The 23407-nt window shown below is 48.1% G+C and overlaps 1 protein-coding gene across 3 annotated transcripts in view; it reads left to right on the top strand.

Annotated features, from left to right (window-relative positions):
- The window catches only part of PLA2G4A (phospholipase A2 group IVA), a 337394-nt gene that overhangs the window by 171605 nt on the left and 142382 nt on the right, over positions 1 to 23407 (top strand). For all 3 annotated transcript variants that reach the window (XM_075320930.1, XM_075320931.1, XM_075320933.1), the window contains 2 exons: positions 1874 to 2018; positions 4523 to 4659. In XM_075320930.1, the coding sequence (XP_075177045.1) occupies positions 1874 to 2018; positions 4523 to 4659 (282 nt within the window). The remainder of the gene's footprint in view (positions 1 to 1873; positions 2019 to 4522; positions 4660 to 23407) is intronic.

Below are 23407 nucleotides of genomic sequence, written 5' to 3'. Positions count from 1 at the left end.
AACTAACTATCCTAAAGGTAGGAAAGATGAATAACTCTCTGCCTCTGCCAGAAAATAGACAAGAATAGCTAGCCCCCACATTCAAAGACTGCAGTGATATAGGAAAAACACAATACACAGGTAGATGACAGGATTAGCAAAAGGTGAGGCCCCCGCTGACTAAAATAGGAAAGGACAGGAAAGAGACTGATGGTGGCCAGAGAAAAACCCTGGAAAATACCAACTTCCTGATAGTACAAAAAGGCCCTCAGATCGCACGATCTGAACTCCATCCTATACCAGGTGCCCTTGTCATACCAATGAACAGAAAACAAGAATCATAACAAAGTCAACAAGCCACAAACACATGGACCCAAAGGAGCTATACTCCACACAGAACTGCAGGGAGTTCAACAATCCACTAAGGGGGAAAATCCCTGCAAGCAAATAAACTGAAACTAACCACAGCAAATGACAAACCCAGATAAACAAAAGAACCAGACAATAAATAAAGAGCAAGCACTTATCTGGGGAAGATGTGGTGTAGAGCAGGATTAAGCAGGCTGGAGATACAAAGGACAACTAACATCCGGCAACAGCCTGCAATCAGACCAGGATTTAAATAAGCAGAGAGTTAGCAAAGGAAACACCCACTGCACAACACACCTGGTCCAAGTCCAAACCATTCCTGGCCACCAGAGGGAGCCTCCCAGCAGCCAAAACATAACTAACATTCACAACACTGGAGTGTCTCCATCTCTAGGCGGCCATCCATTGGTCCAACCGTAGCCTGGTACCATTCTATAAGGGAATTGTGGAAAAACAGAGATTATCTGGAGTGTTTGGTAATTGCCGGCACTGGTTTTCTAAGTCCCTAGGGGATGGGCCCTGCATCCTTGTGGGGATGCAGTACCTTGTAGCTCCATGATGGCTTCAGGGGTGCTACACTATTATCTTCCCCTTCTTTAACTGACACCGCCGGGGTCACGGAACTGGGCCTTGCCACCACTGCAGCGTCCCAGAAGCAGAACCGAGGCCCGGTAACAAGTAACCCCATGGCCACGGCACAGGCGTGTCAGAATCTTTTCTCACATAGCTGTATATCGATGTACTCAGCTCCCCCTGCTCTATAACTTGGGACCTGCAGACTGGATTGCATTTTCATGGTGACAGGTTCCCTTTTCAGAAAGAAAAACATGGATGCTTACTGTCTAAACTGTGCTACACATATCCAAAGGATATTTGTTGTATTTCAGCTCAGCCAGATTCACTACAATAGAATTCGGTGCAATACCAGTTACAGCCCATAAAAGGATGTTTTTTTTTTTTCAAAAATATTGTTAAGCATCTGCTGATCAATTAATGTCCATTGTAGAAAGGCCAATGGCAATTTCATGCAAGTGGAATAACTGGTAGTATGGCATTATGTTCTCTGGGGCACATCACCTGTTTACACCAGGGGGTGGTGCTGCAGTTACTAGTGCAGTTTTTGTTTTCTTTTTCTGTCCTATCATCATATTCTGGATCCATGGTGAAAGAAGCTGTGGGTCAGGTGAGTGCAGCGCCAGCATTCTGCTTCTATCTCCACTGCCACAACTTCTGACAGTGAAAGAAGTCAATGTCAGGACAGCAGAGATAGAAGTGAGTGACACCAGCATCGCCCCACAGCTTCTAGCGCTGCCCTCAAAAGACTCCATCATCAGGGGGCAGCGCTGATGTCCCTCACTGCTTCTGTCTCATGACTTTTTTTTGAGGGTGGTGATAGAAACTGTGGGGTGCTGCTGACATGCAGGATTCTTTTCTTTGCATAAATGAATACTAAATGATGAGGAATGTGTACTAGTAAGGACTATATTTTATTCAGCAAAGTAAACCTTGTTTTATTTGGATGCAGCTCGTCCACGGATCTGAGGTTCAGCATGGCTCTGTGCGATCACGAAAAACTCTTCCGTCAGAAACGTAAACATACGGTTATCGAAGGAATGAAGAAGTTATTGGGACCTGAGCAGAGTAAAGATTTGTATTCCACGTCTAGAGATGTAGGTTATCAGTCACAGCAGTCACCAATTTTACACCTTAAGGCTATGTGCGCACTTACCGGATTTTGCCGCGGATTTTCCACGGATTTGCTGCATGTTTCGCTGCAGAAAATGTTCATAACATCTCTGCAGTGAATCACCAGCAAATCCTATGGAGAAAAAAAATCCTGTGCGCACTGGGCGGAATTTGACAGCTGCATGTTTTGCTGCGGGAATCCCGCAGCAAAAACAAGTGCATGTCACTTCTTTTCCGCACATCGCTGCGGGATTTCACTGCATTGACTCCAATGTTAATCATGAAATCCCGCAGGGAATAACGCAGGCAGCAAATTCTGTGCGGTTCACTGCGTTTTCCTGCGTTATTCCCTGCGGTATTTCGCGGTTTACCTCCGGTAATGCACATCGCTTGTCTGCGGTTTTGCAGGGAAGTGATGTCATTACAGGAAGAGGAAGCAGAGCAGAGAGTAAACACACACATCACAGACACACACACATCACAGACATAGAACACAGACACAGACACATAGAACACACATAGAAAGAAAACGGAAATATAGAAAAAAAAGAACGTGGGCTCCGCTGTATTTTTACCTTCCAGCCGAGGTAAGCACACAGCGGCGGCCTGGTATTCTCAGGCTGGGGAGGGAGAGGGGCAGGGTTAATGTCCCCCGCCTCACTCCCCCTCCGGCAGCCGAGAATATCAGCCGCAGCTGCCCCGGCACTGTCGCATGCATTATGCGGCAATACCGGCGTGTCCCCGGCTCTTCTTGCCGCCGTGTAGCAGTGGCAGCAAGGTAATACAAGGGGTTAATGATGGTGGGGGACCACCGCCATTAACTCCAGGCTTGATCATGGCAGCGTCTATGTGACAGCCGACATGATCAACCCGTAAGTAAAGTGAATAAAACACAGACACCGAAAAATCCTTTATTTTAAATAAAACAAACAAGCCTCGTTCACCATTTTATTAAGCCCCCCGAAACAAAGCTCCGACGTAATCCACAGCTCCAGCATAATCCACAGCTCCGGCATCCTGCGCTGCTTCCATCCAGCCGCAACTGTCACAGACACAGCGCTGAATGAAAGCAGCAGACAGCAGAGGTAATTACCGGTCATTTCCCACGGCCGGTAATGTGAACTCACTGCCGACCGTGGGAAATGCAGCGATCTGTCCTCTATCTATCCCTCTATTTGTCTGTCTATATATCTATCCCTCTATCTATTCTTCTGTCTATCTATCTACTATCTCAGGATTAAATGACTTTTTTTTTTTTTTTTTCTTCAATGTGCTTTATTGCATTGAATGCAATAAAGCACATCCCAACCCGCACGCGGCAAAACCGCGGCAATACCGCGAACAATACCGCGGTAAAACCGCAGCAAACCGCGGCAAACCGCATGCGGTTTTCGGGTGCGGTTTCCCGCGGTTTTTTACCGCGGTTGCGGTAATCTTTGAGAGCATGCGGAATTTTCTCAAGAAAATTAAATTTCCCAGTGCGCACAAGGCCTTACAGTAAGAATATGGTTCACTTCACCCACAGCTGCTGATGCTCCTTTTGCTAATTATTACTCACTCGCTGTACTGAATGTTGCTAATGTTTGTTTTGAATAATTTTTTTGTTAAAAAATGGCAATCCTTATTTTTATAGTCATTTAAAAAGTAACAATTCTCAAACATTCATCCTGTGGGTTGGAAGTAAATCTCTTGGTTGGTTGCCGTCTTAGTTAAATAAACCTTACCTTGCACTTTATGCCAATATAATAATAGTATTATTATCATTATTATTATTAATAAAGTTTTATTTCTATAGCGCCAACATATTCCGCAGCGCTTTACAATTCAGAGGGAACATGTACAGACAATATGAGACAATACAAAATAAAATTAAGATACCAAGAGGAGTGAGGGCCCTGCTCGTAAGCTTACAGTCTGTGAGGAAAGAGGGGAGGCACAAAAGATGAGTGGGGGAGAAAAGCTTGTCATATATGGTCCAGCCATTGATTTAATAGGGGATTGAAAACCAGTTGCGTGGACCGGTCGCCAGCCAGAATTTATACAGGTACATAGTGTAAAAAAGTACAATCTAGTCAATGTTTGGGTGTGTGAAACATTGACAATGTGTTTCGGCATTCTTTTATACATTTATTTCCTACTATATACTATTTCTGACAACAACATGTCTTTAATGCGCCTTCTACACAGATAATTATCTCCCAATAAATGTAATTATCCGAATTCATAAGGAAATGTTGTCCATTCGGCATGTGTTTGCCTGATAGGTCAGTATACCTCTACTAAAATGCATAGTGGAGTATGTTCTTCAATACAAAGGGTTATTGTTTTACATACTTTTGTATATACTTAACATTCTATCATCATACATTCATCTGAACATATGGTGTTTCTATAAGCCAGCTCATTTTCTTAGGGTAGGTTGTTCTGTTTTTGTTCACTTAGATATCCTATATTTTGTTATAAATATATATAATTATACATTTCTTAGGTACCAGTAATTGCCGTTCTTGGCTCTGGAGGTGGATTCCGTGCCATGGTTGGATTTTCAGGGGTCATGAAGGCTTTGTTTGAGTCGGGTATTCTGGACTGTGTTACCTATATTGGTGGATTATCTGGATCTACATGGTAATTATTTTGGACTTTAAGATATTTAAAACATTTTTTACAAATCTTATTTCTTTTTTCTCTTTGTAAATAGCATCCACTTGTGACTGTTTGATGACCGATGTGACATCTGCCAATTGCAGTGACGGGTTGTAATTTACATGTAGAAGTCTTTGCAGTATGATCCTGAAACGTCCCTATCATTGTATTGTACAATATATTAATGAACTAAAGAGAATAGTTAATTGGTATATGGGCATGACCATGGGAATCTGCCCTGAGGCTTTTGTTAACCTATCTAAGACTTAGCTGCAATTGGGGTCTCTGCCCCTGCGTCATGCTGCAGTCATTTACTGTGCATCTTGCTGCAGTTCTGACAAAATTATCTAATGCAGATCGGCCAGTTCTCTGAAACTGAGCCCCTAACAGCGATTGACAGCTTTCTTCCTATGCACAGTCAGTGTTGGGGTGGGGTTATAAAGAGCTCATGAAAAGGAAGGACAACATGGCAGTAAGTTTATCAGTCTTCTGGTGATAATTTCCTGCTGATCAAACCACACTCAGACTAGAGATGAGCCACCCCCCCTAGTGTTCGAGTTCGGTTCGGTTCGTCGAACGGCGGGTGTGTTCGTCGAATACCTTCGAACCCCATTGAATACAATGGCAGGCAAACACATAGAAAACACCTTTTAAGGTGTCCAAAAGGTGACAAACAACTCGGAAGACACCACAAACACATGGAAAAGTGACAAGTACATACATACTCATGCTGAAACAAAAGAGCTGGATGAGTAAAAGGAGGAGAAGACACAGATATAGGCATGTTATGCCCTTCTAAAATTATGTAAAACACAGCAAGGGCATGCTGTTAAACTCGCAGAGACCCATCGGGGTAGCGAAAGCAGTTTTCTCCCAGTCCTCTTCTGCGACAGACACCTGCCAGTAACCACTAGTAAGGTCAAGAGTAGAGAAATAATTTGCTGTTCTCAGTGCAGCCAATGACTCTTCGATACGGGGAAGGGGATACGCATCCTTGTGAGTTATCTGATTTAATCTTCCGGTTAACCACACACATCCTCATCGTGACGTCCTTCTTCTTTACCAGGACCAACGGGGCTGCCCAGTTACTACAACTATCAAAGATGACCCCTGCCTCCTTCATGTTCCTCAACATGTCCTTGGCACACTGGTAAGCGGGCTTTACACGCTACGATATCGTTAATGATTTATCGTCGGGGTCACGTTGTTTGTGACGCACATCCGGCGTCATTAACGATATTGCAGTGTGTGACACTTATGAGCGACCTAAAACGATCGCAAAAGCGGCCAAAATCGTTTGCCACGGAGAGGTCATCCTAAAGCAAAAAATCGTTCTCTTCTAATTAGCGATGTTGTTCCTCGTTTCTGCGGCAGCACACATCGCTATGTGTGACACCGCAGGCGCGACGAACATCTTTTTACCTGCCTCCACCGCCAATGCGGAAGGAAGGAGGTGGGCGGCATGTTCCGGCCGCTCATCTCCGCCCCTCGGCTTCTATAGGACGGCTGCCGTGTGATGTCGATGTGACGCCGCACGTCCCGCCCCCTTAAAAAGAAGGCGGATCGCCGGCCAGAGCGACGTCGCAGGACAGGTAAGTCCGTGGGACAGGGGTAAGCAAGGTTGTGCGCGACGGGCAGCGATTTGCCCGTGTCGCACAACCGATGGGGGCGGGTACGATCGCTTGCGATCTCGCTAGCGAGATCGCAGCATGTAAAGCCCGCTGTAATGCGCAGGTGGAATCTGCCTATACCTCTCTTTGATGGGTGGATGTGTACCTGTGGGTATATGGTGTTGGACTCCCTTGATCCTCCCGAAATATAGCGGGTGTTTGCTAAATACTTGCTCGTACTCCCGCACTACTCTGTACACCCCTCCCTTGTGATGTGCAGGTGTGGAGTCGGTGCCTATGTGTAGCTCTTGACACCACTCCTCTAGCTGCTTTGGTGAACTGTCACTGTCTGACTGTAATGTGGTGATGGTGCAGGCTGCCGCCTGGATGGCGTCAGTGTCTACTGTGAATAACTTGGCAATGGTAGCATAACAGGGTAGCCTAACCTCTTCCTCTCCGCAATTCATCACTCTCACGGGCACTCTCCCCTTCTGGACATCAATAACCCCTCAGACTACCATTGCGGTGGGCCAGTGTTCTGAAGGCAGAGGGTAATCCTGTTCACGGGGACCTACTTCTGCCCTGCACCAAATCATCATTTCGCTCCGCGGAGGCACTACTAGAGGTGCTGCATCCATCACCTGCACACTACCAATCTCTCCACCTGACATGTTCACCTGTTGCCGCTACAGGAGAGCCCTGATTTCACGTTGCAGAGCCCTCTGCCGGCCTGCTCCAAACAGGGCAGACAGTTGTTGTAATAAATACAGCACTTCTCCCACGCAGTTATCAATCACGTTCGTCCCTAGGACCATTTTCGGGTTACGGTCACTGGGGTCATTCTGCACCACAATGAGTCCTTTATGCTTCAGCTCCACTGGCCCCACCTTTAAAGTTACCTCCTTAAACCCTACTTGGGTCATAGGGAGTCCATTATCTGCAATGATGATCAAACTGGTATCAGGTGGGGTGAGTTCACTATCAGACCAATAACGTTTGTACAGTACATAAGGTATAGTTGTTACTTGCAAGCCAGTGTCCAGGAGGGTGAACGTTGGGATACCGTCCACAGCAAGAGAATGATAGGGCGACCTCCAACATACCGGTCATGCCAATCAGCTGGGTCTGGAGGATCTATTCCTGAGGATTGGCCCTTGGCCTCAGGGATTGCTCGTTTAAAGGACACCGGCGAGAATAATGACCAGTCTTGTTGTACTTGTAGCAAACGGGCTGTCCATACCGGCTGTTGTTCTTTCTCCTTTGCATCCAGGGGACATCTTCTGGACTGTCGGCGAGTTGGATCTTCTCTGCTGGCTTGGCTTTCGGTGGAAGCTGTAGGGCGGCGAGGATCCTGGCGACGTCATCACTCAGACGCTGGACTTGCAATGATAAGTCCTCAGGAGTCTGAGGCGTTGCGGTGGGTGCCGGCAAGGCTAACAAAGGGGCCGCCACCGAGACGTGAGCAGTGTCAGCCGGTCAAGATGGTGGTTCGGGGGTACCAGCTTCAGATGTTTGTAGGGCTTTAATGGCCCGGTCTTTTAGGACCGCAAAGTTCTTCAAGTCCGGATGTTCCAGGGCCCACAGCCGCAGCTGCTTGCAGTCTTCAGCGGATCCCAGCCTCTGCAAGAACTGCTCTACCAGCATTTTATTGCTCTCCAGCTCATTAATGGAGTCGATCTATTTCAACGTACGCAAGATCGTCTGCAGCCTTAAGGCGTAGTCCCGAATGCTGTCCTGAGGACGCTGCCGACAGTTAGAACTGCATCCGCAATTCCGTTTCTGTGCGGGTTTCAAAGGCGACTTGTAGCTTGTCAAAAATGGCGGTTACTGAGGCCCGATCGGCATCGGCCCAAGTCTCTACCTCTTGCTCTGTGGCACCGATCAACTGTCCTAGCACCACCGATGCGCGCTGCTTACCGGTCATGGCGTACATATCAAGAACAGTACATATTTTCTTCTTGAATACCTGCAGGGCATTATGCCTTCCATCATACTGGGGTAACCAGGCAGCGCCAGGCACGTAATGTAAGGTAATCTGCATTACTTGGGTGATCGTTGGGACCACAGGTTCTGCTGCTCCTGCTCCCGGAGCGGGAGCTGATGCTTCTAAGTCATCCGCCATGTTCACGGGCGCCGCCGCTCCAGTGGCAGGCGCTGCCTCACCATCAACACTGGGCACAGACATCTTCCCGCTTCTCCCCCTCGGTTTTTCGGGAGCAGTCATCAGACGCGGCTCTCTTGTTTCGTTTTCGGCCCAGGGTGTTACTTCCTTCCAGCCGTGTTCCCAGGGGGCGGGGCTTCAACTTTGGGCTCTTTCTCGGGGAAGGAGACGCCGGGTTATCATTTTTCGCGCTCAAAAATGGCGGAAAAAATGGCGGCTTTTCAAAATTTTGCAGCGGAGCACCGCTGACTGTCCGGAACAAGGAGCACTTCCACCAGGTAGGTGGATGGGTTACAATCCTGTTCGTGACGCCAGGTTTTGAGGAGTGCCGCCACCGTGCCAGCAGCCGGGCTGCTCGGATCCGGAGTGTGGCTCGAGGGATTCTACCGGACCTGGGGGTCGCGCGGACACTTCAAATAAAAGGGGGACGTATTTGTACGGGATTTGCCGTAAACTGTCTGTGATGCCACCCATAATGTGTGGTGAAATGTGGCACCACCGCTGCTGCTGTGGGGCACCTGGGGGACGATTGGGATGGCAGCTGGATGTTAACCTCTCCGTGGGTAGGGATGGATGCCCCGGGTCCCAGTGTCTCTTATGCTGAGGATGGTGACTGCAGGGGCCGGCGGACCAGGGCATGTTAGTTTACTCACAATTTAAATGAATCACGTCCAATCAATCAAGTCCAATGGTAAACCAAGGTGCTGATGGCCGGCCGCCGCGGTCAGGTGTATCTGGTCCCACACCCGGGCAGGTGGTCTGTTTCACTTTCCTCTGCACTTTCCTTTTGTTGGGAGCCTTGCCCGCTGACGCTGACCCTTGGGATCTACCGGGCCCTGACTGGTGACCTATCCCCCGCGGTGGGTGGTTGTCTGCTTTTGGGACTTTGGTTGGGACAGGACCTATAATCCTGCCCTCAATTGGTTAATTAGCTAGGCTGTTGGTTCCGGTCCTGGCTTCAGGGTCCAAATACACCCACTGTGCATGGTTTCTGTGTCGGTTCTTTGGTGTCGGTACCGGCGGGCTCCAACCCTGTCCCGGTCCACCTCGGATCTCTGGCAGCCGTCTTCACGTCTCCTGACAGACACGGACCACCATCTGCCACCTAGCCAGCACTCCGGGGCTCCAACCCCGACTCCTTTTCTTTGTCTCAGCCTTCACTTTCTCCTCCTCAACTACTCCACTCCACTCCACTTGAACTACAACTTTGACTACTGCTTTTCCCGCCCCGGGTTCTCCAGACCCCTAGGTGGCCGTTCTCCATCCGCCTTGTCCCGCCCACTGGTGTGCCTTTCCTACCCTGGGGGGGGTGACTAGGGTTTCTGGATGGCTGTGTGTAACCCTGTGTGGGATGGTGTTGTGCGGGGGCCTATACTGTGTGGCTACCTGGTTTTGCCAGGGCGTCACAGGGGCACAGCCCCGCACTTTAGGCCAGAGTGCTTCAGGTCCCCCTTGTCAGTGTTTCCCAGAGCTTGGAGAGATCGTACATGTTTTCAGTCTCTCCAAGGTTGGATGTAGCAGAGCTAGGATCACCGTGGGATGTCGTGTGGATTACAGCGGAACTTCAAGGGTCTTTTTGGGGTTAATAAAGAGGGTGCTATATTTTTTTTCAAATAAAGGCTTTTTCTCTCTTTATGTTTACATGTTTTATTCAAAGGATCAGTGATGGTGGGTATCATACACCCCTACCCATCACTAATTTTTTAGCTTGATGATAGTTGTGCACTGTCATTTAGCCCTTTATTACCCCGATTGCCACCGCACCAGGGCAATCAGAAAGAGCCAGGTAAAGTGCCGGGATTGTCTCATCTAATGCATACAACAATTTTGGGGCGGCTGCAGACTGCTATTTTTTGGATAGGGGGCCCCCAATAACAATGGGTCTCCCTAGTCTGAGGTTACCAGCCCCCAGTTGTCGAGCTTTATCATGGCTGGGTATCAAAATTGGGGGGATTGCACGGCTGGGGGCTGCAGCCTGTAGCCTACAATAAATATTTTATTTTTACTGTATGCTAGAGACCCACAGACAGCACCTGTGATTGGTTGCAGTCAGACACACACCCTGCCTGTGTGACAGCATTTGCCTGCAACCAATCAGAGACGCAAAGACTGCCGGTGAGCAAGGAAAGCAGTGCCTGTGGATGAGTAATAATGAGCAGCCCAGGATGTGAATGGGCGGGAGCAGTGTACAGCCATGCCAGAGCCTCTGTAAGTATGAATTGCTTGCTTCATTCTTATTTTCTTTATTTTTTCTTTATTAATAATAATAATAATAATAATAATTTTTTATTATTATTAATATAAATATATATATATATATATATATACATATATATATATATATTTTTTTTTTTTATTAATTAATTTATTTTTTTTATTCCCCGAGTTTCCCGATCCGGATCAACACCTGGATCCTGGGTTTGGCACTCGGATAAGTTTGAAACCATGCGGATCTGGACTTCTACAGTTCGGGTCCACCTATCACTAGTTGTAACTAGTTTTTGTGAAACTCAAGAACATACAACTAAGAAGATTTGGTGGAAAGTCTCTTTAAAACATATAAAGATCTTGGTAGTAACATGTCCTTAAAGATTGATTTCTTACATTTGCATCTAGACATTTCCACCAAACTGCAGAGCATTGAGCAGCGAGCACAGTGAGAGATTTCACCAAAATATTGCAGCTATGGAGAAATGATATAAAGTAAAATGGAATATGTCAAATGTTGCAGATTACTGGTGGAGAATTGTAGGCGATTATCCTATGTAGGAGTAAAAGAATACAAGCAATAAAACAGTTGTCACTGAATGAGGAGCATATTTTGTAGTGAAATTTCTGTAACTGTTTATAATTCACAATAGTGATTACACAGGTTTTAGTTATTTTAATTATTGCTAAGTTTTCTCTAAATAAATATCAGAAAGTTGGCAAAATAAAATATTCTGCATCTTTATATTTCCAAAGATGTGTTTCAAAGTATTCTTACTTTTCTGTATTATATGGAGCAGTAAATGGAAAACTCTTTGATATCATAGAAAAAAAGCCAACTTAAAATTTTCACTGTAAGGTTTGAATTTAGGAGGTCAAAACCATTAAGAAATGTCTGATTTCATAACTGAGCCTGACAACTTCTGAAAATATGTAGAACAGTGTCGTACTGTTTCAAGACCAAATATTTTACAACATCTTCCCCCTCTCCCTCCCCCCCCCATACATACAACTGGCATCCAGTGGCTGTGTCCCTTAAATCCGGCTTTGCTGCAGTGAAGAAGTTTGCTATTTTTGTAAGAAGAAAAAAACGTCATAAACAATTGTAAAGGGATCATATACTGTAAACCGTGGAAAAAAACCCTTTAAAAATTCACTTTTAATTAATTTAGATTAAAATAGATATCCCAAAATGAAAAAAAAACCATACACACATATATATACAAATAAATAGAAAAGTGCTGCAGTGCAGAATGGGAGTGGTCAACACCCTTACACTTCTCCCTACCTAACCTGTGGAGGTCGGCACCCTAGGTTACGTAATGGCGCCCCCGCTCAGACGTCGGCTTGCCCTCCTCTCCCTGCACTAAGTTATAAGTGCAGCTAGTCTGGGAGTATAGGAGTGCTCAAACAGGGTTTTTCTGCACTGTCAGAAAATAACACAAGATGCAAAAAATTGAATATCAAGGGTAGAACCTGTTATCATTTAACACATATGTGAATATGACTCTACAGGAATAGGGTGTAATATCAGAACAGGCTCTGTCATAAAAAATGCCTGAAAAGGTTCAAAACAACTCAAAAAAACAGTCTTTATGAGGACAAAGTGCAATGGTGCTAACGTGATTCAAGGGAGCCTTATACACATATGCTAGTTGGCCTGTAAACATTCTACTCAATAGCAGCATCCTCTCGGGGCGGGGATTAGGACTGAGGCAGAGCGGCAGATTGTGGCCAGTTGTCTGTACCCTATTGTGGGAGCTCCTGAGGAACCCTGGCGGGACTGTATGCCAGGGGGAAACGCGTCGAGCAAGCGGTTCCTGAATTGAGCCTGTATATAGGCTTCCAGTGATTACACTGAAGTATTTTTGGTCTGGCGATTAGTCCAAGTCTGCGCAAAAGCTAAGTACATCATTATATTATTGTTACATCACCTACAGTGAATTGGTTTAAGTGGAACATTGTTCCGCGGTAATATTACTATTTATGTCATTATTATTGCTGGGCTTTTTTCTGAGGACCCTTATATATGTGCTGCTTGGGGAGCCATTGGTTTGCTGCCGGTATATTATAATCTGATACTGGTGGGAGCAGTTGGATGCAGGGCCTGATAGAGAATTTTTTGGCTGCTACATGCAGAGCACTTTAACATGTGTTTATTCATATGCTGCTATTGAGTAGAATGTTTACAGGCCAACTAGCATATGTGTATAAGGCTCCATTGAATCACGTTCGCACCATTGCACTTTGTCCTCATAAATAGAGTTGAGCGCGGTTCGTGGTTCGAGGTTCTCCAGTTCTAAGCTCGAGTAATTTTGGGGCATGTTCTTGATCGAACTAGAACTCGAGCTTTTTACAAAAGCTCGATAGTTCTAGAAACGTTCGAGAACGGTTCTAGCAGCAAAAAACCAGCTAAATCCTAGCTTGGTTTCTGCTGTAATAGTGTAAGTCACTCTGTGAATCACACTATTATGACATTTCAGTGTATAGTGTGCGTGAACAGCGCCTTCAGATCACTGCTGTTTCTATAATGGCGATCGCCATTTTTTTTTTTTTTTCTTGTCTTCCTTCCCTAAGCGCGCGCGTTTTGTGGGGCGGGCCAGCATGTCAGCCAATCCCAGACACACACACAGCTAAGTGGACTTTTAGCCAGAGAAGCAACGGCATGTGTGATAGGATGTCCATGTCACATGTCCCTGCATTATAAAAACGGACATTTTCCTCCAGGACGCCATTATCTGCCTTCTGCGTCTTTGGTGTCAGACATCACTGTCGCAGCTCCGTCCTCCTGAGTCCTATCGCCGATACAGTTGTATGCGCTGCATACACAGCGTTAGACAGCTTAGGGAGAGCACTTTCTAGCAGTCCTTTTAAGGGCTCAAACCGGCAGGGTCAGAGAGCCATAGGTGACAGGTCCTGAAAACAGCAACAGCGTCTGTGTAGCCAAGGTCAGGGATTTCCTCCCTGCATTTCACCATTAGGAGGGAATAGAAAGGCAGGCTTCCATTCCTCTACCCAGAGCCCCACAATCCTGCCACTGTACCCTTTTGTCCTCTGCACACTCCAACTCATTATAACTAAGCCATTATACTAGCAAACACTCAGTGTACCTAGTGGCATCCTATACGTGGCTATTGGACTTTGCTATAGTCCCACTAGTGCAAAGACATTTGCAGAGCGCGTCTGCCTGCATTGCACACTCCAACTCATTATAACTAGTGATGAGCGTGTACTAAAAAGCTCGGGTGCTCGAAGCTCGGGCCGAGCCTCCCAAGATACTCGTGTACTCGGGCCGAGCAACAAGCCCAATGTTATCCTATGGGAGACCCGAGTATTTTTGTGAAATGACCCCCCGGCAGCATGGAGAAACCCTAAAAATGGCACAAAAGTCTCAGAAGAGTGCTCAAATGACATGGCAACAGCATGGGGAAGACCCCTTGAAGCATTTATCACTCAAAAGTCACAGCTGTGAACAATTTTGTCCGCGTTTCACGCCATTTTTACGGACTCACCAGAAAATCTTCCAAAATGACCCCAAAATGATTTTTCATGGCAGAAATGTTAAGGGCACATACCCAATAGTGAGATAGAGCTGGTGTATGTTACTTTTTGAGATTAATACATGAAAGATTTTACGTGAAAACATTGTGTGGCACTCCGATGTCCCTGAGAAGAGACGTACATGAAGGCCTCTTGAGTCTAATGTGCCCATTTTGAGGAAGTGAGTCTTTTGTAGTATTTTCCTTTGCCAGGGCAGTCCAAAATTGTGAGGTTCCACATTGTCCCTGGATAGAGACGTGCATGAGGGCCTGTAAACTTGAAGTGTCCATTGTCAGGAAGTGGGTGTATTATAGTATAGCCCTTAGGCAGGGCAGCCAAAAATTGGGAGGCTCCACGTTGTCCCTGGGTAGAGACGTGCATGAGAGCCTGTGAACTTGAAGTGCCCATTGTAAGGAAGTGGGTCTATTGTAGTATAGCCCTTTGGCAGGGCAGCCAAAAATTGAGAGGCTCCACATTGTCCCTGGATAGAGACGTGCATGAGGGCCTCAAAACATTGTTCCCATTGCAAAGGAGCGGGTCTCCTGTCGTTGTAATGTCCATTCTGCAAAGAATGGGCGAAAAAATTTACCACTGGGGGTATACCTGAAACAAAGGCCTAAGTATTGCAATTTGTAACGGTCATCATGGTGGCGCATGAGGAGAAGGAGGAGCAGTCCAGCGATTATCCAAAGTCCAGAAGTGTGTACCCATGGGTGAGTGGAGGTACATGGCAAACTTTAAATTCCGCTCTCATTTGCTGGTGGTGTGGTGAAGTCTGGCCCAATCCAACCCTTGTTCATCTTGATCAGAGTCAGCCTGTCAGCATTTTCAGTTGACAGGCGGGTGCGTTTATCTGTAATGATTCCACCTGCGGCACTAAAAACACGCTCTGACAAAACGCTAGCGGCAGGGCAGGCCAGGACTTCCAAGGCGTAGAGAGCCAATTCATGCCACGTGTCCAGCTTGGATACCCAATAATTGTAAGGCACAGAGGAATGTCTGAGTACAGTTGTTCGATCTGCAAGGTACTCCTTCAGCATCTGGGCAAACTTAGGATTTCTTGTGGCACTACCCCGCACCTCAGGGGCTGTGGTACGTGAGGGGCTGAGAAAACTGTCCCACATCTTAAAGACTGTTCCCCTACCTCTGGCGGATTGGACTTGTGCCTCTCTCGGCTGTACGCCTCGGTTGTCCACTGATTCCTGACCTATGCCGCTAGCGTTTTGTGAGGGGAATGCTTTGCCTACTTCCGTGACTATGGCCTTCCGGAACTGCTGCATTTTGGTTGACCTCTCCTCCACGGGAATAAGAGACAAAAAGTTCTCCTTGTAGCGTGGGTCTAACAGTGTTACCAACCAGTAATGATTGTCGGCCAAGATGTTCTTAACGCGAGGGTCACGAGACAGGCAGCTTACCATAAAGTCAGCCATGTGCGCCAGACTCTTAACAGCCAGGACTTCAGTAGCCTGACCAACAAGATGACTGAACATGCTGTCCTCCTCCTCCTCCTCCTCCTCCTCATCTACCCTGTCCTCTGGCCAGCCACGCTGAACCGAGGATATGACTGGTGTGCATGTCATATCCTCAATTTGGCCGGAGAGTTGCTCCATGTCTTCATCCTCCTCCTCGTCATAGTCATCCACTGCACGTTGTGATGAGACGAGGCTGGGCTGTGTGTTATCACCCACACCCACTACTGTTTCTTGCTGCAACTCATCGCGCTCCGCCTGCAATGCATCATGTTTGTTTTTCAGCAGAGACCGTTTTAGAAGGCAGAGTAGCGGTATGGTGACGCTAATAATGGCGTCATCACCACTCACCATCTTGGTGGAGTCCTCAAAGTTTTGGAGGATGGTACATAGGTCTGACATCCATCTCCACTCCTCAGGTGTTATGTGTGGAGTTTGACCCATTTCCCGACGGCTTAGGTGATGCAGGTACTCAACAACTGCCCTCTTCTGCTCACATATCCTGACCAACATGTGCAGAGTTGAATTCCAACGCGTGGGGACATCACACACCAGTCTGTGAGCCGGAAGATGCAAACGGCGCTGAAAGCCGGCAAGGCCGGCTGAAGCAGTAGGTGACTTTCGAAAATGTGCAGACAGGCGGCGAACTTTTACCAGCAGATCAGACAGCTCTGGGTATGACTTTATAAACCGCTGAACCACGAGGTTGAGCACATGGGCCACGCATGGAACATGTGTCAGCTGGCCTCGCCTCAAAGCCGCCACCAGGTTCCGGCCATTGTCACACACGACCTTTCCTGGCTTTAGGTTCAGAGGTGTGAGCCAGTGATCTGCCTGCTGTTTCAGAGCTGTCCACACCTCTTCTGCATTGTGGGGTTTGTCACCGATGCAGATTAGCTTCAGCACAGCCTGTTGCCGCTTCGCCGAGGCAGTGCTGCAGTGCTTCCAGCTTGGGACTGGTGTGGAGGGTACAGTGGATGAGGATGCGCAGGAGGAGGAGGCTGAAGAGCATGACATTCCTGAGCTGTAGAGTGTGGGTGAAACACTGACTGAGGTAGGGCCTGCAAACCTTGGTGTGGGAAGGACGTGTTCCGTCCCTCGCTCAGACTGGGTCCCAGCTTCCACAATATTAACACAGTGTGCCGTCAACGAGATGTAGCGGCCTTGCCCACAAGCACTTGTCCACGTGTCTGTGGTTAGGTGGACCTTGGGTGAAACAGCGTTGTTCAGGGCACGTGTGATGTTTTGTGACACGTGGTTATGCAACGCGGGGACGGCACACCGGGAGAAATAGTGGCGGCTGGGGACCGAGTAACGTGGGACAGCTGCCGCCATCAGGTCGCGGAATGCTTCTGTCTCCACCAGCCTAAAAGGCAACATTTCCAGCGCAAGCAGTCGCGAAATGTTAGCATTTAGAACTGTAGCATGTGGGGTGTTGGCAGTGTATTTGCGCCTGCGTTCAAAGGTTTGCTGAATGGATAACTGAACGCTGCGCTGGGACAAGGACGTGCTTGATGATGGTGTTCTTTCTGCGTAGGCAACTGCAGGTGCAGGAGTGGAGGAGGTTTGTTCGCAGGCAGCATGGACAGGGGATTGGCTCGCATGCACAACCAGCGAAGACGTAGCAGTGACATCAGCAAGCACTGCTCCTCGACTCTGTTGTACTTCCCACAAAGTCGGGTGCTTGGCTGACATGTGCCTGATCATGCTGGTGGTGGTCAGGCTGCTAGTTTTGGTACCCCTGCTGATGCTGGCACGGCAGGTGTTGCAAATGGCCTTTTTAGAATCATCTGGAGCCAACTTAAAAAACTGCCAGACTCGGGAAGACCTAACATTTGTACAGGCACCTTGTGTCGTCGTGTTGTTCCGGGGAACGGTTGCCTGACTTCTGCCTGGGGCCACCACCCTGCTTCTTACTGCCTGTTGTGATGCTATGCCTCCCTCCCCCTGTGCACTGCTGTCCTCGCTCTGCATATCCTCCTGCCAGGTTGGGTCAGTTACTGGATCATCCACCACGTCGTCTTCCTCTTCCGCACCCTGCTCCTCCTCCTGACTTGCTGACAATTGTGTCTCATCATCGTCCACCACTTGTTGAGACACGTTGCCAACTTCGTGAGAACGTGGCTGCTCAAATATTTGGCCATCTGTACAGACGATCTCCTCATGACCCACTTCAATATGAGCTGGCGAGAGGCCAGAATGTGTGAATGGAAACGTGAACAGCTCTTCCGAGTGTCCAAGTGTGGGATCATTAATGTCCGAGGAGGACGTGTACTCAGCCTGGTGGTAGGAAGGAGGATCAGGTTCAGAAATGTGCGGTGCAGTATCACGGCTACTGACACTTGACCGTGTGGAAGACAGAGTGTTTGTGGTGGTGCCAATCTGACTGGAAGCATTATCTGCTATCCAACTAACAACCTGTTGACACTGGTCTTGGTTCAAGAGCGGTGTACTGCTGCGGTCCCCAAGAATTTGGGACAGGACGTGCGAGCGACTAGATGTGGCGAAATTAGAGCTTGCCCACGACCTCGGCCTCTGCCTGCACCACCATCACGTCCACTTCCTTGTTCCTTGCCAATGCCCTTGCGCATTTTGCAATGCTGTGCTGACGTGTATTCACTACTTGTGCGTTATATCAAAGTTTGTGGAAATTGCACACAAGTGCACCTGTACGCTGCCACCGACAGGCACACACGTGCGGTTTTAAAAACCAAGCACGGACGCACTAAGAACCTAACAGGTTTTTTTGGGGAGCGACAATTACAGACAAGTCAGACACTATCTGGACTGTTTTAGACTGTATACACCAGCCCCAGATATGATGAAGGCTGGTATACGGTCACCACTAGGAATGGCTATATATACCCTGCCTGCCTGCCTGCCTGCCTGTATACTGGTACAATAGTCCTGACAAGGACTCTTCTGGTCACTACCCTGTATTCAGACCTGGCTATACCCTGCCTGTATATAGCAACAATAGTCCTGAGAAGGACTCTGCTACTGTACTCCGACCTGGCTATACCCTGCCTGCCTGTATACAACTAGAATAGTCCTGAGAAGGACTTTTGGTCACACTGTTTGCAGCCCTGCAACTGAAAAAGCTATAAAGGGCCGCAAAGCTTTCCCTGAATCAGCGACACTCTCCCTGCACTGACTGTCTGGATAGCTGTGAGCAGAGCACAGCGCGCCGGCCGGTATAAAGGCTCGGTCACGCTGTGCAGGCCGGCCAATCACTGCAATTCCACAACTAACAGGGCTGTAGCATTGCAGTGGTCTGCCAGCCAATCCCTGCATGAGGGCTGGCTCTCAAAAGAGCGCCAACATGCAGAAATGAAGACCACGAGTACAGCACGAGTATCGCGAGATTACTCGGTCCCCGCCGAGTAGACCGAGTACAGTGATACTCGTGCGAGTACCGAGTAGTAACAAGCATGCTCGCTCATCACTAATTATAACTAAGCCATTATACTAGCAAACACTCAGTGTACCTAGTGGCATCCTATACGTGGCTATTGGACTTTGCTATAGTCCCACTAGTGCAAAGACATTTGCAGAGCACGTCTGCCTGCATTGCACACTCCAACTCATTATAACTAAGCCATTAGACTAGCAATTTTTGCTGACAGTTTAAGGCCTGTAGTTGCATTGTCAGGGATATTTATTCTTTATTATTCTGCTGTTAATAAAGCTAGACCACCACTGCAATCTACACCACCTCTCAATTTTTACTACCACATTTTCAGTCCACAATCTTGTCGCAATCAACATGAGTGGCAAAATGACAGATGCTGGTGGAAAGGGGAAGAGGCGTGGTGGAAAAGACAAAAAAGGTTTTGTCCGTGGGGAAGGTGGCAAAGCTCCATTATCATCTGCTGAAGATAGACCCTCTACCAGCAAAAGTAAGATGTCTACTACTTACCATGGACAATCCGATGTGCTCCCTTTTTTACGGACACGAACAACAGGAAGAAAGGTAGATGATGGGCAAAAAAGGAAAATGCTTGAATGGATCTCAAGTGGTCCAACAAGTGCCCTCTCAGCCACTTCAAGTACCGCATCCAAAAAACACCAGTCCTCTGAGTTGTCATCCCAATCACACTTGATTTCTCCCAGCTCTGAAGTCTCCATCAGCCCTGCACAGTATGGTGGAACTGAGATGGCTGAGTCTGCAGAGCTGTTCAGTCACACTATAGCCTGGGAATCAGAGGTCTGCTCCCAAGCTACAGTGAGTACAGAACAGGAAATGGTCTGCAGTGATGCCCAGAACCTTTGTGACTCTGATTCAGGCCGTGAGGACCAAGTTTCTGAGCATAATGTTGACCCTTTGTCACAAACTGTAACACCTGTGGTTATAGACAATGAGGAACATTCTGATGAAGATGAGACGCAGATACCCGATTGGGATGACAACTTAAATATTCGGTCAGGGCAAGAAGAGGCTCGGTCTGAGGGGGAGGGGAGTGCAAACACAACAATTGATGATGAAGTTCTAGATCCCACCTACTGTCAACCCCCAGTCAGGCACTCGAGGAGGTCAACAGAGGCGGTGGAGGAGGATGCAACCGACGACGAAGTTACCTTGCGCCTTCCTGGACAGAGTCGGAGCACTGGTAGCACGTCTACAACTGCATCCTCAGCCACCACTCTGCCTCTGAGCATTATTCGGGGTGGATCAACAGGTTGCATGGCCTCTAAGCCTTGCCTAGCCTGGTCCTTTTTTGACATAGAAAAAGATCGCCCAAATTATGTGATATGTAAAATTTGTCATGGTTCTCTTAGTAGAGGTCAAAACCTCAGCTGTTTGACAACTTCTTCCATGAATCGTCACATGAATAAATATCATATGGCCCGGTGGGAAGCTCACCGTGCTGCAATGCGGCCTAGCGGAGCGAACCATCCACCGCCTGCCCCTTCCAGTGCATCCGCGCGCTCGTCATCTTCTAGGACTGTGGGGACAGCTGTCACACCTGTTTTTCCACCCACAACTTCCACCACTGTAACCGCAACAGGCAGTTTGCTTGGTAGGTCGTCAGTTGTTTTGGAAGGGGAAACAAGTGAGTGTGTACAGCTCTCTCAGACATTGATAGCACAAACTTTGGATGAAGGCAACATCATGTCTCCGCCTGCACTTTCCTCACAAAGCTGCATTTTTCCCGGGACACCCTACTCAACACCGTCTACACACAGCAGCCAGATCTCTGTCCCTCAGATGTGGTCAAATAAAAGGCCACTTCCTGCGACCCATGACAAAGCGAAGAGGTTGACTCTATCCCTCTGTAAGCTGTTGGCTACCGAAATGCTGCCTTTCCGCCTAGTGGACACACAGGATTTTAGAGACCTTATGTCTGTCGCTGTGCCCCAGTACCAGATGCCTAGTCGCCACTACTTCTCTAAGAAAGGTGTGCCCGCGCTACACCAGCATGTCGCACACAACATCACCGCTTCATGAGAAACTCTGTGTGTGAACGGGTGCATTTCACCACCGATACTTGGACCAGTAAGCATGGACAGGGACGTTACATGTCGCTGACTGGGCACTGGGTAACTATGGTGATAGATGGTGAAGGGTCTGCTGCACAAGTTTTGCCGTCCCCACGACTTGTGTGTCAATCCTCTGTCTGTCCAAATTCCGCCACTGCTTCTGCATCCTCCACCTCATCTGGGTCCTCCACCTCCGCCCCAAGCCTGCCTGGTCAGGCCACCAGCGTTCTCACTGCGCAGAAGGAATCACGCACCCCTCATTACTATGCTGGCAGCAGAGCGCAACGGCATCAAGCGGTCTTTAGCTTGACATGTCTTGGGAATAAGAGTCACACAGCTGAGGAGTTGTGGTCAGCTCTGCGGTCCGAGTTTAATAAATGGTTGTCTCCACTCAACCTGCAGCCTGGTAAGGCCGTGTGCGACAATGCTGCAAACCTGGGTGCGGCCCTTCGCCTGGGCAAGGTGACACACGCACCTTGTATGGCTCACGTGTTGAACCTTGTCGTGCAGCAATTTTTAACACAGTATCCCGGGCTAGATGGCCTTCTGAACAGGGCACGAAAACTGTCTGCTCACTTCCGCCGTTCAAGCGCCGCAGCTGAGCGACTTGCATCGCTCCAGAAGTCTTTCGGCCTGCCGGTTCATCGCCTGAAATGCGATGTGCCGACACGCTGGAATTCAACTCTCCACATGTTACAGCGACTGTGGCAGCACCGCCGAGCCCTGGTGCAATACGTCGTGACGTATAGCCTGGGCCAACGAGATGCAGAGGTGGGGCAGATCACCCTGATGGAGTGGTCTCAGATCAAGGACCTATGCACCCTTCTGCACAGTTTCGACATGGCGACGTATATGTTTAGCGCTGACAATGCCATTATCAGCATGATGATTCCAGTCATTTACATGCTGGAACACACGCTAAACACTATTCGGAGTCAGGGGGTGGGACAACAGGAAGGGGATGAACTACAGGAGGATTCATATGCGCAAGGGACAACAACATCACCAAGGTCCAGACGTTCATCATCACCAAGGCGCCAGGCATGGGAGCATGGGGGACAGGGATCAACAAGGGCGCATGGTAGCAGGCGAGATGTTGAGGAACGTGCAGGAGGACATGTAGAAATGGAGGACGAACTGTCCATGGACATGGAAGACTCAGCAGATGAGGGAGACCTTGGTCAAATTTCAGTTGAAAGAGGTTGGGGGGAGATGTCAGAGGAAGAAAGAACGGTTAGCACCTCTATGCCACAAACACAGCGTGGACTTGGTCCGCATGGCTGCGCAAGCACATGAGTGCCTTCTTGTTGCACTACCTCCAACATGACCCTCGTATTATTAAAATTAGAAGTGATGATAACTACTGGCTTGCCACACTATTAGATCCCCGGTACAAGTCCAAATTTTGTGACATAATTCCAGCCATAGAAAGGGACGCACGTATGCAGGAGTATCAGCAGAAGCTGTTACTCGATCTTAGATCCGCTTTTCCACCAAACAACCATGCAGGTGCAGGGAGTGAATCTCCCAGTTGTAACTTGACAAACATGGGACGGTCTCGTCATCTTCAACAGTCTACACGTACCAGTAGGACCGTATCTGGTGCTGGTAACAGCAATTTTATGGAATCTTTTCATAATTTTTAGACCCTCCTTTGCAAGGCCACCAGAGACAACAAGTCTGACACATAGTCAACGGCTGGAGAGGATGATACAGGAGTATCTCCAAATGAACATCGATGCCATGACTGTGCAACTGGAGCCTTGCTCCTTTTGGGCTTCAAACCTAGAAAAATGGCCAGAGCTATCAACTTACGCCTTGGAGATTTTGTCGTGTCCAGCTGCCAGCGTTGTCTCTGAACGTGTCTTCAGTGCTGCTGGGTGTGTGCTGACAGATAAGCGCACGCGTCTGTCCAGTGACAATGTGGACAGACTGACGTTCATCAAAATGAACAAGTCATGGATCCAGAAGGAATTTACAACCCCTGTGTCATCCTGGGGAGAGTAAATGCTTGTAGATTTGGAATGTGCTTGATGCAAATCTAGCTGTGAAGTGTACAACTGGGGCACAACTGCTGCCACTGAAGGGGTGGGTGTGTGTGGGGCCCAATTTTTGGAAAAAATGGAGACTCCGCTTGGAGTAATCGTTGCTTGATGTGTTTTTAAAAGAAGCCAAGATGAACAGAGCTGGGATCATGAAAGACTTTGCTACCTACTCCGGTGTCATCCTGGGGACGGTTAATTATGGCGTATTTTTGAATG

Source organism: Anomaloglossus baeobatrachus, chromosome 8 (genome assembly GCF_048569485.1).
Source record: "Anomaloglossus baeobatrachus isolate aAnoBae1 chromosome 8, aAnoBae1.hap1, whole genome shotgun sequence".
NCBI classification, from domain to species: domain Eukaryota; kingdom Metazoa; phylum Chordata; class Amphibia; order Anura; family Aromobatidae; genus Anomaloglossus; species Anomaloglossus baeobatrachus.
This window is presented reverse-complemented; position numbering and strand designations above follow the sequence as displayed.